Below are 18,993 nucleotides of genomic sequence, written 5' to 3' on the forward strand. Positions count from 1 at the left end.
TCCAGGGTGGGCGGCGGCCCATTCCTGGTGGCTGCTTCGCGGGGCCTGGCCCCCTGGGGGTCGGCCAGGGCCCCAGCCGCGGGGGCAGGGCGCCCCTGGGGCCTCTGGCCCTGAGGGCCCATGGCCGGTACCACTTCAGCGCAGCTGGCTGCCGGCAGAGCCAACGGGCTCATCCCCCGCGGCTCCTCGGGGCGTCAGCATTGCGGTGGCTGGGGGATTTCCTCGGGGTCGTCTGTTCTCTTTCCTTGTGGGGTGGGGTTGCAGATTTCCTGTGTTGGTCCCTCTTGGGCGCCCTGTTTTGGGGGCCCCTTTGGGAGTCCGGGGTTATGGGTCCCCTGACTCCTGCCTCGGTGCTCAGGGAAGGCGGGCCTTTGGTTCTCCACAACCACTATTGAGCTATTTCCTTCTGGATAATTTTCACCTAAACTAGTGCACTCTCACAAACTCCCACAGGTGCAGGGTTCCTGGTATTAAGTGTTCACTTATTTACAGAAAGCCCGTAATTTATTTATTTATTTATTTATTTTATTTCACTTTCTTTTTTCAGATGTCACTTTACACATGTCAGTTTAAATAATAATACATATGATTTAGCAATGGCATCAAGGTGTTACTCGATTGTATCTGTTGCTTTATGTCCGTTGGTTGTGCTGTATTTTTTGCATCTCTCTTTCCAGGTGATGGAGCAGACGGTGGTCGTTTTATCATTCTCTCCCTTTTATCTCTTCTTTCTTTCACCTCTTCTTCTTTCTTTTTTTTCATTTCTTGTTCTTCCTTTACTCTCCTACTTTCCCATTGTAGTGTCCATATAATTTGAAATTCTCCCTGCAGGAATCACAATAAAGCTATTTACATGCATGAATCAAGCGGAGCACTATGCGAAAGCTGATTGCTCTACTTGTGAAAGCAAAATCTGTCGAGCTCTATTTGGCGTTAAGACATCAATTCTTATTGCCACATTGCTAGACAGGACACTGGGGGGAAAAAAATGCATATTTTTTAAAGCTGAAATCTGAGGCCTTCTCCTGTGCACAGATTAGTCTTTTCCTGAGGAACTGGCTTTCCTGTGCTGAGCCATCAGTCAGAAATTGTATTAGTTCTCCAAATAAAAGTTTTGACATTTGTCACCGCATCAAACTGCATAAACCATGCACCGTTTTGTGTTTGGGAAAAAATTTTGAACACCATCTTTGCTTACCATCAGTACAAAAAATGTTGGGAATTTTGCTCAACAACTTCCTCTACGATTCTCGTTGAAGCTCCTACCACTGTGCCGTCCTCCGTCTCAGGTTACTGACTAATTCCCGTAAGTGGCTTACCTGAGTCACTGTCTGTTGGGCCCACACTGAGTGGTGAGTAGTTTCTTCTTCTCTTCAACACTTAAGACTAAACAAACTGGAAGTTTGCTTTGTTTCATACTTAACTTTGAAATTTGGAGCTTTGTCTGATTTGGAAATATTCATACTATGTCAGAACATAGTTTCACCAGTCTGTCGTTCGAAGAGAAGTTTTTAACATTATTGTATTATTGATCAATCAAAAAATGCCCTCACCAGTTGATTTGTTTTCCTTCATTAACAAGGCTAATTTACACTTCTATCTACTTTCTATCTACGTTTTAGAACAACTGTGAGCATCATTATATTTAGACACAACAGCCGGGTGACGTTTACCTATAGAGTTTGTAGGTATAAATACATATTTTAACTTTTCGTTGATGAATGTGTTTAATGGCTTTGGTTCTATCTGACACAACAAAGTTTCTGAGAGAATATCGACGTCGTGGCAGCTCTCAAAATAAAACCTGGAAGGGAAACCACACTAGCAAAACAGGAAAAACCTGCTTGGACCTGCTCTCCGGGCAAAGAAGTAAGTAATAATAACTCTCTTGTTACTCTTAAAATGTTTTATGTAACTTCCTCTAATGAACGAATAACTTCAACATGAAATCTATTAATAGAGCAAAATAAACAAATGAAGTTACCAAACAGACCACAGAAACCTTTACAAATTTCATGCTGTTCCAGTCCAGCTTAGAACAATACAAATATTTCAGAATTTGAAGTAGAGCTGATCAACCAAATACAAACATGATTTGATTAAAAAATGGGAAAATCTTATGAAAGTCAACAGCACAACAGCAACTGTCCCTTGTGCTTCGAAAATTATCTTATTACAAGCAAACAAAAGCCAGTATCTCATAATAATGGGCTAATTTTCTCGTGATCAAGAAATAACATTTCCTTTCTTGTGAAAATAAGACATCTTGAAAAAAGCAGCCTTATTTTGGCCTGGATGGTGTATTTAAATGAGCAATAAGCGAATTATCATTATTTTGAATTGAACTGAAATTAATTTCTTTATTTGTCCCCCGTGGGGGAAATCTTGTTCCAGTACAGCCCATTAACAGAAAAACATTCATGGATAGACGGGAGACTGCAGCCACAGCTTTGCTAGGCGCCTCTTTCTTGCAGAGTGGAGAAAGGAATACATTAGGATGGTTGAGGAGAAAAAAAGAGTGCATTACTTGCACTGTCTCTCTGACAATTTGATCAATTGTTATTGGATTATTATCCTAAAGTCACTATGACCTGACGCTTCTCGGACATGGGAGTACTGGAGACACGAGAGCTGCATATCAGCTCCACGGTCCGCTGATTGCCAAGGTCAGTGTTGGCATATTTGCTGTGCGGGATAGTGACTGTCTTTGTTTTGTCTCATGGCAAGGCCGCTGTCAGGTATTAGTGAGAGGCGAAAGCAGAGGGGAGACAGAAACAGGGCAGACGGGCTGTGACCGGACCCTTGGGTGTGATTACTTCCATCTATTTAATCTCCGCTCTGTTTCTCAAATAAAGTGCTGGAACCTGACCACTTCACCATTTCCTTATTCAATAAGTGTTGGAGGTCAGTTATGGTTTGACTTTCCTACCACATCAATTCAAGAAAAAGAACCTCAGGACAAAAAAAAAGCAAACACACAGACAACATCATAAGCAGACATATTTCTGGTGGGAGGGTTTTCGGTTGGAGTGGGGGTTGGATGCGTTAGCACGCATCCAACCTAGGTTCCAGCCCCAGGGGGGAAAAAATCAGGCACAGCGAATGCGGTGAGTCATAGGGGGTGTATTTATCACCTTGTTCATGTATGAGTGCGTGTCAGTATGGGCCCATGACTCTCCAGCTGCCCCCTCCAGCCTTAGTCTTAGATGGTGTATTATCAGCAGTCAAGAAGGTAACTGTTCGAGTTCACAAGTGTCATGAGTGGGTCTGGCTGGGGTGAGAGTGTCTTGTATGCAAAACATCCAGGATAATTTGTATTCAGCTAGCTATCAGGGAACCAGATTCAATAACAAGGAGATTGTTTTGTGTCAGGCTGACTGTGAAATTTGTGTCAGCCTTCAAGACTTTGCTGGTCCGTCTTCATGGCAAGCCCCAAACAGCCGAATTTGTTGGACTTTCTGCTGACTTTTCCCAGGTCTTACCATTCTGCCATTCAGTTCAGCCCCAGCCAGCATGCAATACTGTGCAACTATGGCATCCAGCATGCCATGCTGTTCACTAATGATCTGAGTCTGGGTGACTCACAAACTCCTGGCAACCTTACCATGGCCAAAACTGCTACCAAGATCTTCTGTATTTCTTGATATATCAGATAATAAGCAGAAATCCTGTTATCATAAATCCAATTATGTACGCATCTTCCACGTCCTCGATGGACAAAATAGACAGACACACCATCTTCCACAATCCCTGGGAATCCATGATGTATCCGGCAACATGTGTCCCTGCTGGACAGCTCAGCTCCCCCGCACCTGGTCTTCTCGTTGAGAATATTTTATCAATTGCGTTGAGCAACCAGCTGATCAAATCCGTAGTTTTTTTTCTGGATGATTTCGCAGAAAAAGGCTCTGAGAGAGTTACACAACATGCAGACATAGAGACAAGCAGGAGAGGTCCACGGAGGAGAGGTTCAGAAAAGCGTCCGCCTTTGCTGAGAGCAGGAAAAGAAGATATTTTAGATATAACCAAAAAATAATTTTCAGAAGAACTGAAGGTACCATTTTAGATGGACTATGGTATGACGTCACACACCATCTCTCTGTGTTGGATACCAAGGGTCCATCCGAATACCCTTATAGCGGGGGGAGTCAAACATACGGCCCACGGGCCGGTTCCGGCCAGCCGAACAATTTAGTCCAGCCCGGTGGCTAAATGCATTATCATTATTCAAAAAAATATCTATCTTTTTTTTGTTGTTGTTGCAGTGTCCTGTCTGGCAATGTGGCAATAAGAATTGTTGTCTTAATGCCAAAAAGAGCTCATCAGATTTGACTTTTACAAGTGGAGCAGTACTGCTTTTGCCACTTAATGACGCAGTTAAAGGCTGTCGGAAATCAGCCCAGCAGTCCGAAGCTCCTTTCCTCTCCACAATAGAGTTCTTTCTGTTGACCCCATGAAAGGTTAAGGAACAGGAGATAGGAGCAGGACCAATAAGCTATTATTAAGGGTATTCAGATGGAGCCAATGCCAACCCATCACTTTCTCATCACCTGTTTCCTGCTCCAGCTTGAAATCTGCACCAAAGTGTTATACCTGGAAGGCATATCACTAACAACATTAACATACCTTCAGTCTCTCACTTCAGACTCATCACCTTATCTGATAGTACAAACTCCTCCTTCCATACAACTCTTATACCGTTTCTCTTCCTATCCACACAATGGTAGAGCAGCTTGAACACTGATCCTGAGCTTCTAACTTTGCAACCTTGCCACTTGGTCTCCTGAATGTTCAATATGGACATCAGTGAATTAAAGGATAAATATAACTTATGTTGCATTTGTCATCCTTTGGTTATTAAAGCCATCACCTCAGCAGTATTACCTTTATTTTATCCAGAAATTTGTATTTTTTTATGGCTTTGTTTCTAGAACACTAACAGAAGCTATGTCTCTTAGCTTGGTCAAGCTTTAAAACACAGAGAAAACACACTAAGTAAACCACTTTAAGTTGTTAATCCCCTACAACTCTCCCTATAATTTCTCTGTCAAACCGCTGTCTTATTCTGGTTGTGGCGACGGGGCATCCGGTTGCAGTGAATTACTCCAGAGTGAAACTGGTTCTTTGGCCAGGGGCGAGGAACCGGCTGGCTCAGGGGGGAAAGAAAAGTCCTTGTTTGTGAACCGGACTCCAACGGTCTGCACTCGTGCTGGGAACACGGGGACCTCCGCACAGCATCCCTGGTGTAGCTACTTCTTGTGAGGCCCTGCACTCAGCCTATGGTGGTTTTGGTGGGGGGTTGCAACGTGGCCTACCCAGCGTGGCTGTGTTCGTTCTCTGGAGGCTTTACAGTTTGAAGGCGGCTTCAGATTAGCATTTCTCCCACAAAAGCTGAGAAAAAGGTTACAAGCAGCCTGTTTCCAAGGCAGTCGGCTGGTTAGGTTCTGATGTGTAACAGCAGGTTGTATTTAGCTGCAACTTTGGACTGCGCTCAGGCTTACTGATCTCTCCAATGTGGAGGCTTTCACTGTCCAAGGATAAATAGAAAGATAAATTTGAGGGGGCTTGGTACATTGCAATTTTCACACCCCCTGCTGATATGAGCAGTCCCTTGGGGGCATGTAAAAGTCTCCCATTTCAGTGGCTTTAAACTTACAGTCTGATTTTATTCCTGATGTGGATTGCACATGATAAACAGTTTATTTGCAGATCAGTGCTTTGTGTTCCCTCTGCAGGTGAAATTATTTGTGGGCTGATGTGGTTGTGAATTCAGCAACATGGATCAGTGTGAGGACACGGATGAGGGTGCCCCTCCCTCTGAAACCCCTCTGTGTGGGGAAGTGGACAGCCAGGACTACATTCAGAGGTCAGACTGTCAGCTATCACTGTCTTTACACTGTGTGCATAATTATTAGTCAAGTTGTGTGTTTCAGGACCAGTTCTATTACTTAGCAACAACAGTTTTTTTAGTCAATTAGAAATGTCAATTAAACCTCAGATCAGATTATTTAAGAGAGTACTTGGTAGAAATAGGTTGAGATGAAAGCAGAAGGAAAAAGAAGAGGATGCTGTTTCATTGAATATTAGATTTATGTGAAGATTTTCATCATTAACATTGTTTTCTTTATTTTTATTATTATTATACGGAATTGCATTGAGATTTCCTTTCTACAATCATTAAAAGATCATTTCTATATGATTATATTTTTTTGGAATGTCATATTTTTAAAGTTTTAATAGGAACTAAACTTTATGAACAGTTATTTAGTTTTAACCCTTATTTATTTTCTCACAGAATCAACCAGACAGTAAAAGCTGAGCCCGAACCTGAACTGCATTTTATTGTTTTAATATTCTTTTTGTCAGGATGCAGCAGCAAGATGAATCTGAACATGAACACGAACCAAAGACTCTGTCCTTCAGAAGCAACAAGTCAAAGAACTTTTATATCAACTTCAAATCAGGAAATCAGTCTTTCTCAGACAGGTAAGCTGTCTCTCCCTCTTCAAACCATATAACCTGAGTTATCCCCATCACAGCAAAAGTGTTCTGATCCAACTTCTTTTGGTGACCCAGATCTGAGTCAGACCAGACTGATGCATCCTTAACTCACCCAAAACAATTTCAGCACTGTTACCTCTCTTATGACACTGTTTATTTTAACAGCATTTTTGAAGGTTATAAGTTGCATTCTTGAAGTGGGAAAGTTAGTGAGAAGAGTAGTAGTGAAGGTATAAGTTTGAGTCCAGATTTGTAGATGCACTTAACCCAAAGTTGATCTGCATACAATCTGTATACACTCTGTATATGTCAAATACTAGAATACTGTGACAAAGTTAAAGAAAATGTGTCACTCATTTCAGAAATTGAAACTCATTGTAGATGAATACTCCTACAGTTCAATATTTAAAGCTGTGCATCTTGTAATTCTGCTGATTCTGGCTTACAGATAACAAAAACCCAAAATTTTGTCTCTCACAAAATTAGACTATTGTCACAAAGTAAAATATTGAAAACTCATAATGTCACTTCTTAATCAGCTAATTACGTTAAAACTACTGCAAAGGTTTCCTCGGCCTCTATATAGTATCTCAGTCTCGGTCAGGGAGCAAGACAATCATGGGGAAGAGTGCTGACTGGACAGATGTCCAGAAGACATCAGGATAAGGTACACCAGGGATAACCACAGAGTTCAGAGGATTGTCCACCAAGACCCATCCAAGAACTTGGGGGAGTTTGGAGTTCACAGAGGCTGGACTGAATGCGTCAGGAGTGATTATGCAAAGAAGAATCCTTTTCTGAGTGAAAGACAATGTGAGAAGCATCAGTTTAGGAGAAAAGTAACTGGACTGTTGTTTAGTGGTCCAAAATCCTTTTTTTAGATCAAAATTTAATTTGGGAACCAATGTCTAAGATTCTAGGGCAAGATGAGACAGACACATAATCCAAGTTGCTTGACATCCAGTGTGAAGTTTCCAGTCAGTCATGTTATGGCTATCTACTGTTGGTCCACCATGTTTTCCACAACATCCGCACTTCATGCATCTTCTGCTGATGAGCTTTGTGGAAGTGCTGATTTTATTGTCAAGCAGGACCTGGTATCGGCCCACATTTGTTTGTGTTAAAAATAATTAATTATTCTTTGTATTTTAAAAATCATAAGTAAATTCTACTGAATGAAGTGTTTTTTTAAAGAACTGTTGTAGTTTATTATTCTGATGACAGTAATTTGGATTATTCTGTATGTAGATAATTATTTTTATTATTCCTTTTAAAATATGTATTTTTTAAAGAAATTACATTTTACTGTTTTAATACTGTTTTTGTCAGTGTGGATCAGAAAACTGAATCTGAAGCTGAACACAGATGTGAACCAGACGCTGTGTCCTTCAGGAGCAACAAGTCAAAGAACTTTTACATCAACTTGAACTCTGAAAATCGTTCTCCACCAGAGAGGTGAGCCATCTGTAACTGTGTAAACTGAGTGAGTGTGAAAGCTTTTTATTCCAATAAGTGTTTGATGACTCTATATTGCCCTTTGTGGCAAGATGGTGGACCAGGCGTTAGTACTGTCTACATAATGATTTGAGTTTGGTTTTGAGCCTCATTAAATAGTTTGTTATATTTTGAAATTATAACATCTCAAGTTATATTTACATTATTCATTCAGTTCAGTTTATATATAAATAAATAAAAAAATTAATCTAATTTACAAATTTATCAACAAATTTAATCTAATTTAGTCAAAGATGTAGAGTCAAATTAAACTACATGCACTCCAGTTTGATCATAGTGCAAAGAATTAACTCCTTGGTTGGTCCAACGGTTTTGTTTGGCTAAAACAAAACAAACAAATCTTGTTGGTTAACTGGGAGATGGGGATTGCCCAGTTGAATTAAAGATGAATTAACGTTAAATTAGAGTCTAGACCTCTCTAGTACACAACACAGAGGAAAAGGTGATGCAGCAAACTTGGTCCTGCCAAGAATTCTATCAAAGGCCCACCACCTATAAACAACACACAGAAGTTCAGCTGAACATCTTCTCAACACAGTGGGCTGCACAAAAGAACGAGCTCTTGGCTCCACTGCAGTTTTACTCTTGGGGTGTAATTTGATCTGTGGGCAGTCACCACCTCCGGTGTAACTGGAGCTGTAGGCGGCAGGGAAGTTGTAGTCCCGACTGTGTTGCCTGCTGGGAGTTGCAGTTTGTCATGTCATAATGGCATAACAATCTCTTTCACTAGATATAATTCAATGCACTGGAATTGAGTTTAAAATGCCAGTTGATAAAATGCTGTCCAACTAAGGAAGCCCGGCCTATTGTACCAAGTGACTGACTTTACAGCAATCCGTCATTCTTTGTAGGGATGTAACAGAAAGGAAGAAATCCCTGTTAACATGATGAAATCTCTAGCCGAACCAGACCCAATCTGGCAAAAACAACTTTTAATGTGTGTAATGTATGTAATGTATTTATTTCAAGTAACATGAGGATGCATCAATCTTACTAGCATACCAAATGCAACTATTCTTTCAAACAAAAACAAAAAAAAATTATTGAAGAAAATTGCTTGTAATGTTAAGTCGCACAAAAGTTGGATCTGTAAAAAAAAGTTGGCATCCAATTTCACTCGAATCAATTTAATTGCTGTAAACAGTCAAATACACTCATGAGTAATGCTGTGCAGTTTGCACTACTGGAGGACCTTGCAAATGGGAGAATAAGGAGCAAACACGGTTTCAACAATCAAAGATTTTCTGCACAGTAAAAAAATTTTATTGTTTTTAACGAAAAACTTTGGCTGCTGTGTTTGCCAGATGTTTTCCATAAAAAAAAAAATACAGTAAAAATGTAAACCAGTTTACCAACTCACAAGTACATTTTACATTATAAGACTGTGGACTACTTATTATCTTTACATTTTTAAATGCATATTTAACAACTATGTCCGGTTAATTTGATAATAATGCAGTAATAATGAACTTTAGGAGTGGCATGTTACAACCACTGATTGTTTAAATATATAAACAATTTATTTTATTGAGAGAGAGTGAGAGTGACAGAGAGAATTAACCTGGGTCAGCCAAGCCAACGACTGAGGCCTCTGTACGTGGGCTACATGCACTACCACTGCACTACCAGCAATCCCTAATTGTTACTTTTAAATACATGGTACATTTACAGGACTATGCTTTCAATTACTATAGGGCTTATTGTAGAAAACAAACTTAAAAACAGTTCCTTTTCTTAAGTTACAAAGTCAATCATTCCATTGTAATCAGACACTCAGGTCTCTTCACACACACCCTCCACACACACACCCACAGACTTCTGAGATAAACAAGTGACCTGCTCCATGAAAACAAGTCCAAAAGAAGCCCAACAAGCAAACCACCACAGTGCAATACAGAGGCTGCTTCTAATAATCACAAATGTATGTATTTAGGTGGTATTTATACACTACGGGATTTTCCTGCTTGTAAAGTAGTTGTTGGGAAGGATGGAGGGTTGATAATAGCCCAGCTAAAAAGCTTTTGTTGCACGGCACAATAGGCTAAAAAACGGGTTCTGTCAGAAAAAAAGCCAAGCCCAAAAAAGGAACTTCACGCTCAAAAACAAGCCCAAAAAAATGCAGCCAAAGACTCAAGAAGGTTGCAAGCAACTTTAGAGAAGAACAAGCGTAAGGCCACTTATAATAAACAGACTATGCAACACATACAAACTTGTTTACAACACTGACATTTCTCTACATTTCTTCCGGGACAGATATTCAGGATAGATCTCGCTTCACCATTTGAGTCATATAAGTAAACTATTCAAGCTTTAACATTTGTCCGAACCTAATATGGCCATGGTGCATGCTGGCCTGTTCTAAATTTAGCAATTTGACGTCATTTGAGAAAAGCCCTATTGCTTGGGTGGCGTTAGTCTGGCTGAAAAAACCTATGACTTTGAATTTAGGGTTGAGGAGGGTAGCTGGGGATAAGATGCTCATGTTCTGCAAAATCTCATGAGCAACCCACCAGTTGCAGGACAAACTCCCTAACCTCTGCGCCCATGTTGCCAAGACAATCCAACATGTTGAATATCCCAACAGAGACTAGATCACTCTTCGGTCATGTCACACGGCTGGAACATCTCATAAAATTATTTTAACAGCCACCTCAATAATTGGGGCGTGTCGGAAGGGGAAGATATTGGCAAATTATCTTGCCATGTGAACCCGGCATAAGCATGATCTTCAGTGCTTGGGGTAGTGAGAACAGAGCTTGGTCTTTATCTCTTAATTAATCTGTTGATATATGGAGACAGTTTTGTTTTATATCTCTCTGTAGACTTTTACTTCAGTCTGTATATTTTAGACCAGGGGTCACCAATATGGTGCCAGCAGGCACCAAGGAGCCCCCGAGGACCACATGTGGTGCCCACTAGGCTATTCTAAAAAAAAAAAAATAAATCCACCAGTGAGCTGCTTCTAATACTTTATTTCATACCGTTAATCTTCTTGTTTAATTACACTTGCATTTATAGAATTTAAAAATAACAATATCTATAACAAAGCATGAAAAATGTATTTATTTTACTTAACGTTAAGGTAAACTCTGACCAAATTCTTCATGATTCTTCTACAGTTTGGACCAGCAGAGTTCTGATGCCCCCAGTGGTCAGTCTGCCCATTACAATGAGACACAGCTGGACTCCATATTTATGGTCTGTAAATGTGCAACTAGTTTTATATCAGTTCTGGTTACTTTAATATGCATTCTGTAGAGCAATTCTAAGGTTTTCATTCTTTCCAATTTAGATCCAATGTTTTCCTCAGTGATTCTAGTCTTATGCATCTTTCTCATGATATTCTGTTACAGCAAGTGGAGGACAGTATTTTTACCTTTGTAAAGCAAGAGCTGAAGAAGATCAGAACGGTTCTGAGCTCAGGTTGCTCAGAATGCTTTGAAGATCGAAGGGAGGATGAGGTCATGCAGAACCATGATGATGAAGAACAGCGGAAAAGCAGAGAGGCATTATTTAACATCACTCTGCACTTTATGAGGAAGATGAAGCACGGGGAGCTGGCTGACAACCTGCAGAGAAGTATGAGGATTTCTGTTAAGAAAGCCAATAGTAAATGACAACTTTATGAAAATGTGAGACCCATAATTTTGGTATCTGATTTGATTTATATTTTAGAACTTTCTGGCACAATCATTCAAGGCAAACTTAAATCTTCTCTGAAGAAGAAGTTCCAGTGTGTGTTTGAAGGGATCGCTAAAGCAGGAAACCCAGTGCTTCTGAACCAGATCTACACAGAGCTCTACATCACAGAGGGAGGAGGTGGAGAGATCAATGAAGAACATGAGGTCAGACAGATTGAAACAGCATCCAGGAAATCACAGAAATCAGAAAAAACAATCAAACGTCAAGATATCTTTAAAAGCCCGCCTGGAAGAGATGCACCAGTCAGAATGGTGATGACAAAGGGAGTGGCTGGCATTGGGAAAACAGTTTTAACACAGAAGTTCACTCTGGACTGGGCTGAAGACAAAACCAACCAGAACATCCAGTTCATGTTTCCGTTCACTTTCAGAGAGCTGAATGTGCTGAAGGACAAAAAGTTCAGCTTGGTGGAACTTGTTCATCACTTCTTTACCGAAACCAAAGAAATTTCCTGCTTTGAACAATTCCAGGTTGTCTTCATCTTTGATGGTCTGGATGAGTGCCGACTTCCTCTGGACTTTAAGAACCAGGAGATCCTGACAGATATTACAGAGTCCACCTCAGTGGATGTTCTGCTGACAAACCTCATCAGGGGGAAACTACTTCCCTCTGCTTGCATCTGGATAACTACCAGACCTGCAGCAGCCAATCAGATCCCTCCTGAGTGTGTTGGCATGGTAACAGAGGTCAGAGGGTTCACTGACCCACAGAAGGAGGAGTACTTTAGGAGGAGGTTCAGAGATGAGGAGCAGGCCAGCAGGATTGTCTCCCACATTAAGACATCAAGGAGCCTCCACATCATGTGCCACATCCCAGTGTTCTGCTGGATCACTGCTACGGTTCTGGAGAACATGTTGGAGAACAGAGAGGGAGGAGAGATGCCCAGAACCCTGACTGAGATGTACATCCACTTTTTGGTGGTTCAGACAAAGGTCAAGAAAGTCAAGTTTGATGGAGGAGCTGAGACTGATCCCCACTGGAATCCAGAAAACAAGAAAATAATAAAGTCTCTGGGAAAACTGGCTTTTGATCAGCTGCAGAAAGGAAACCTGATCTTCTATGATTCAGACCTGATAGAGTGTGGCATCGATATCAGAGCAGCAGCAGTGACTTCAGGACTGTTCACACAGATATTTAAAGAGGAGAGAGGGCTGTACCAGGACAGGGTTTTTTGCTTTGTCCATCTGAGTGTTCAAGAGTTTCTGGCTGCTCTTCATGTTCATCTGACCTACGTCAACTCTGGTGTCAACCTGATTGATGAAAATCACAGTTCCTTGTTTTGGTTTAAATTATTTAACAAACTGCATCTAGAATATCTTCACCAGAGTGCAATTGACAAGGCCTTACAGAGTCCAAATGGACATCTAGACTTGTTCCTCCGCTTTCTCCAGGGTCTGTCCCTGCAGACCAATCAGAGTCTTTTAAAAGGCCTCCTGAAACAGACAGGAAGTAGATCACTAACCAGCCATGAAACAGCTGATTATATCAGAAATAAGATCAAAGAGAATCCGTCTACAGAGAAAAGCATCAATCTCTTCCACTGTCTGAATGAACTAAATGATCATTCTCTGGTGGAGGACATCCAAAAGTCTCTGAGTTCAGGGAGTCTTTCCACGGATAAACTGTCTCCTGCTCAGTGGTCAGCTCTGGTCTTCATCTTACTGTCATCAGGAGAGCTGAAGGAGTTTGACCTAAAGAAATACTCTGCTTCTGAGGAGGTTCTTCTGAGGATGCTGCCGGTAGTCAATGCTTCTCATAAAGCTTTGTAAGTGCAGCTTTGTGGCAAGTAAAATAAATATTGCTGTATATGACTACACCTAGCATAACGCCGGATATTCAATCTCTGATAAATTACTAAATATAATATAACTGTCTGAAATGAATCAGTGCAAGTAATGAGCCCTGTGGAACTCCATAACTAACTTTGGTGCATGAGAGAGATTGTTCAGTGACTGCTGAAAGTTACAAGGAATTTGGGTCTGCAATGGTCTTGTACACATCATACACTGGCAGGCAGAACAAGTATTTTATTATCAGTATGTAAAGGCTGGAGAGCAGGTGAGAGGAAGGGAGATGATTGCACTGCTGCAGTAGGAGGATTACAGGAGGATATTGTCCTGTATAAACTACTATAACATAAAAGGCATCACAAGTATTTTACTGCATATGTAGAGGTTCAGCTGAGGGCTAAATTGTTTTGTCAACTTTGTCAGAAATTTAATTTTTATTTTTTTTATTTTCAGGTTGAGTGGCTGTAATCTGTCAGTGGGATGCTGTGAAGCTTTATCCAAACTTCTCAGCTCCCAGTCTTCAAGTCTCAGAGAGTTGGACTTAAGTAACAACGACCTAAAGGATTCAGGAGTGAAGCTTTTATCTATTGGACTGAAGCATCCAGGCTGCAAACTCACCGGTCTTTAGTAAGGATTTCTTCTTGACCTCTGGCTGTTACAGGTCTCATATTATTTAAACATCTTTGTTTCACAGCAGACTTTTATATGTAATACTAAACAACACTATATTATTTTAAACATTCAGATAGTGTATTTAAGTTGTTAAGAGGCCACAGCTTTTTTTCCCATGCTGTAGTAACTTTAAAACATACCTTTTCTCCTATCAGTTTTCCCTGATCCCATTCCAATTTAAGTCTCAATGCATCAATACATATTAAAATGATGATATGGATTTAATAGAATTTAACAATCAACAAATCACGTTTTGTACAACTCATTGGTCCTGTATATATATATATATATATATATATATATATATATATCTTGTGTGTGTCTGCAGCCTGTCAGGCTGTTTGATCACAGAAGACGGCTGTTCCTCTCTGGCTTCAGCCCTGAGCTCCAACAACTCCCGTCTCAAAACGTTGGATCTGAGGTACAATAATCCAGGAGACTCAGGTGTAAACCAGCTGTCAGCTGGACTGACAGATCCACAATGGCACCTCGATACTCTCAGGTAAGGAGAAAACTAATACAACCATAGTTTCTGACAGAAAACCAAAACAAACAAAAGTTTTTTGTTATTTGTTTGTACAGAGGTACATCCAATACCTCACTTTATACTCTGGTGGATATTAATAGTTATCAAATAAGCAAGGCACTACTCATTTTAATCAAGAGAAAGGTGCATCTTTGTCTTTGCAAGTTTTAATTCAAAGGCATGAAGCATTTGAAGGTCTCTGTCCCCCAACACAGTCAGAAAACAGAGTGAGAGGAAAAGGGTACACTAAACCTTTATATATTCTGGGTTAACATAGGAAGTGGGAGTAACCTTCATAGGAGTGCATCCACTGGTACGATCCAGTTCTTATCTAGCACAACTGAGTCCTTGGTTAAAGAAAAAAACAATAATTCACTCTGTTATTGTGAGAGCTTCTTTCACACGAGAAAGTTATGCAGGTGTGTCTAGACAAGATATAATCAGAGTTACATACATCAATAAAATTTTCCACAACAGCAATTTATCAGCATATTAATGTACCATTCATTTAATCTAGATGTTTTTGAACCAGGGAGACACCAAAATCATGCAGGTTTCTGACACTGGACGCTGTTCTACAATAATAAAAGAAGCATCATGATCCGCACCTCTTTGTTGTTCTGTTCATTACACCACCTGATCTCTGTTTCAACATAGCTATATTGTCTATGTTTTCTATTCCCTTGTCATGTGGTTGTCTGTTGTCACCCCTGGATCTCTTTGCTCTCTTCATGTCCTGTTGCTATTTCAATAAAATATCTCCATCAAACATACTCCTGCTGATGTCCTGTTGCTGCTTTGGTCCATCACCTCTGAAAAACTTGACAAAGCAATGTCCGGCTTACAACTCTCCTCTACCTCTCCCCAAAGTCTCAGGCTGTGTATGCCTCTGTCCTCACATATATCTCCATATAAACCAGTCGGAGAAACTGAATGAGAATAAGCAAGCCTCACTAAATGTTGCTACAACAATTTCAGGGACAGGACGGTCTCTTCTACATAAAAGCAAATTGTTAGCTGGGACGAAGAACCACAGTCTCCTAATATCTCCTTTGGCAAAGTTAATTCATGAAAAGAAAAGGATGATTTCAAACTACTGAAATGTCCACATGATAAGAGAAAGGTCCCGTTTTGCTTTTCGTCTTTAAATGTAGAACAACCTGTGTCTCTAGATGTTTCTGTAATGTCTAAGAGACTAATTAATGCCCCCCCCCCCCCCTTTCAGGCTGGAACCTGCTGGAGTCCAGTGGATGACACCAGGTCTGAGGAAATGTAAGTATGTTTTTCATGTGATTTCAGACAACAAAGAAGCACAAAGTAAAGCATCCTAATACTGTTGCATATCTCATTCTGAGGTGTCAGTAAGTGATTCATCTTGCACAGTAGTGGCTGAAAGGGATTATTTGAGCACTGGCGTTCTTTTAACGGCAAACTCTGCACACATATAGAATAAATGAGTGACGACGTCTAACCCTAACCAAGTTCAAGAATTTAGTAAGAGAAATAAAATGAACATCCAGAGATCACCACTATAGAATGCTGTTTATCTGAATTAACACTATATTTCTATCAACATATCCTCTCTACTAGGCTAGTGAAACTTAACTATAACTACTAAGCAAAATTAAGATAAAAAGAAGCTAAGGAACTATGTACACACAAAGGAAACAAAAAAGGACAAAATAATTCCAGGATTCACCATCATCAGAATGATTCAGTGAATCCTGGTTCACTGCAGATCTGAGTTAAAGAACCAAAGTTAATCTTAAAGAATGTGGAATGAGGTTAAAGCTTAACTAATTCAGAACAACATTTGATATGTGTTTCAACCCATTCACATGCAAATCCTTAGTTAAACAAAACATTATTTGATTACATAACATTTTAAAGAACAATTTGCTCAGTAAAATCAGTAACCTTTAGGAGACCTTATTTTGTTGATGTGATTATTCCTTTAGGAAGCTAGGCATCGCTGTAGCGATCAATCGCTAACTGGGTTAATACTAACACCGTGAAATCATTTTAAAAAAAGATTTATCTTTCCCTGTTTATTTCTCTGCCAAACCTGTCAGTGCCTCTCAGGCCTTCACTCGGCTTCCCTGGCGTAGCTGCTCTTGTGAGTCTTTGAGCCGGTTACAACGGCCGATTTCAGATCAGCTTTTCCTCTCAGCTTGGCCTGGCTGCAGAAGAGGAGACCGCTCACAGAAGATAGATTGCAGACTTAGCTTTGATCCAGCCTGCAGTTCTCTGAACTCCAGTCAGGTCCTCCACTTAGCAAAGGAGGATGAAGAGAGTTCTTCCCTGTGCTGCTCCAAAGTAGCAGCAGCAAATGAGAGCAATTGTCTGTGGACAACAAGCCTTATACAATGCCCCCCCCCCCCCCCCCCCCCCTGCTGTGAGGGTTTCAAATGTATTTACTTACAACTCTGATCAAATTACTCTGATTTTTCTTCATGGCTTGTTTCTCTGTGAACAACTGGAATAGCTTGAAAGCAGAAGGTCTATGAAGGAGGAACAATCTCTGCTGTGTCCCAGAATGGTGTTGCAGACATTTAATAAAGTTACATTTGTTGCCCCTTTTCCCCTCTGTTGCTGCAGGATTTTGGAAATAAATAGCTATTTTGAAAACTGCAATTGTGATATGATTTTAATATCCCCTGACAAATATAACAACCACCAATGACGTATAATTTCTGTAAAAGATAAGGATAAAGTCATGATTAAAAAAGTGATGATCATCTTACTAACAGGAATACTGATAGTTTGCGCCCTTTGATGTGGACACCCCAAGAAGATTATTCAATAAAAATCAATTAGAGGCCGGTTTCGGTCATATGGAACCCAGAAGTTTAAAAACATAAATGCACACTCATCTGGCGGGGGCCGCTCACCATTATAGAAAAATCCCAATGTAATTAGACTTACACAAAAAATTACCAAAATAAATTCAAAATGGAATGGGATTTCCAGAAACTCAGAAGTCAGAAACATTTTATGAGACAACAGAATGTGATGATTACGTTTTAATATGTTTACTGTCTCTGTGCTGTTTTTGCCATTTTGATGTGGGTGGCACTCTAGCGCCCCTGTTAAGTCGCTACTGATCCTGCCACTTGTGTTTTTTTCTCTCCATCAGATTCTTGTCAACTCACGATCGATCCAGAAACTGTAAACCAAGAACTTCAACTCTCTGACAACAACAAGGAGGTGACACACGTGAAGGAGGAGGAAGCATTCCCTGATCATCCAGAAAGATTTGAAGGTCGCTGGCCTCAGCTGCTGTGTACAGATGCTCTGAGCGGCCGCTGTTACTGGGAGGTTAAGTGGAGTGGGATTGTTTATATATCAGTGAGTTACAGACGAACTGAAAGGGAAGAAAACAATGAAAAGTCTGTATTTGGCTGGAATGATCAGTCATGGAGTCTGGAATGCTCTAACCGTGATGGCTACGCTGTCTGGCACGATGACAGAAAGACATCCATCACATCCTCGTCCCCCAACTCTTTACTGTCCTTCATGAGTTCCTCCTTCTCTGTCGCTAGGAAAGTAGCAGTGTATGTAGACTGTGATGCTGGCATCCTGTCCTTCTACAAAGTGTTATCTGGAAAACCGATCCACCTCTACACCTTCAACACCACATTCAAGGAACCCCTTTATCCTGGATTTACCGTCTGGCCTGGTTCCTCGGCGTGTCTTCTTTGAGAGCAAAGAATTTCCTCCTCTCAGACAAACAGATTGTTCAGTGTGTAAATATTTATTATTTAGTTATTATTGTTCTGTTCATGTCAAATGAAGTTGTTTTGCTGCACTTCTAATAAACTGTGTGAGACTAGAAATGCACCACAGGCAAAAATGAAGAAAGGGCAGGACCAAGATTGTGACCTGGGACACCCCTACATTGTGAAGTGTAGGGGTGTCCCACACACACACACATCACACACACACACACACACACACATATATATATATATATATCCATCCATCCATCCATTTTCCGAACCGCTTTATCCCTCATGGGGTCGCGGGGGTTGCTGGTGCCTATCTCCAGCGTTCAATGGGCGAGAGGCGGGGTACACCCTGGACAGGTCGCCAGTCTGTCGCAGGGCAACACAGAGACAAACAGGACATATATATATATATATATATATATATATATATATATATATATATATATATGATTTTAGATATATACATTTTTTTAATAAATTTAAACTACTTACAGGTGCATCTGAATACATCATGAAATGTGCCAAATTGGATGTGTTGCCTTGTCCTCCCTTCCTCAAG

The 18,993-nt window shown here is 40.5% G+C and overlaps 1 protein-coding gene across 1 annotated transcript; it reads left to right on the plus strand.

The window, feature by feature from the left end:
• Window positions 1-1,626: 1,626 nt before the first annotated feature.
• Window positions 1,627-18,632, plus strand: LOC105921052 (NLR family CARD domain-containing protein 3). The gene is made up of 11 exons (XM_036150988.1): window positions 1,627-1,869; window positions 5,736-5,866; window positions 6,367-6,486; window positions 7,831-7,956; window positions 11,136-11,214; window positions 11,370-11,595; window positions 11,692-13,483; window positions 13,962-14,135; window positions 14,509-14,682; window positions 15,932-15,978; window positions 17,843-18,632. The coding sequence occupies exons 2-11, from the start codon at window positions 5,778-5,780 to the stop codon at window positions 18,406-18,408; spliced, it is 3,393 nt and encodes a 1,130-aa protein (XP_036006881.1). The 5' UTR covers window positions 1,627-1,869; window positions 5,736-5,777; the 3' UTR covers window positions 18,409-18,632.
• Window positions 18,633-18,993: the final 361 nt, after the last annotated feature.

The sequence above is a fragment of the Fundulus heteroclitus genome, chromosome 19 (genome assembly GCF_011125445.2).
Source record: "Fundulus heteroclitus isolate FHET01 chromosome 19, MU-UCD_Fhet_4.1, whole genome shotgun sequence".
Classification (NCBI taxonomy): domain Eukaryota; kingdom Metazoa; phylum Chordata; class Actinopteri; order Cyprinodontiformes; family Fundulidae; genus Fundulus; species Fundulus heteroclitus.

What these genes read in the sequence shown, in the direction of transcription:
- LOC105921052 (XM_036150988.1), top strand. Translation starts at nt 5,778, where the DNA reads ATGGATCAGTGTGAGGACACGGATGAGGGTGCCCCTCCCTCTGAAACC. An exon ending in AGCTGGACTCCATATTTATG is followed by an intron (nt 11,215 to 11,369) that starts GTCTGTAAATGT and finishes ATTCTGTTACAG; the next exon opens with CAAGTGGAGGACAGTATTTT. An exon ending in GACACCAGGTCTGAGGAAAT is followed by an intron (nt 15,979 to 17,842) that starts GTAAGTATGTTT and finishes TCTCTCCATCAG; the next exon opens with ATTCTTGTCAACTCACGATC.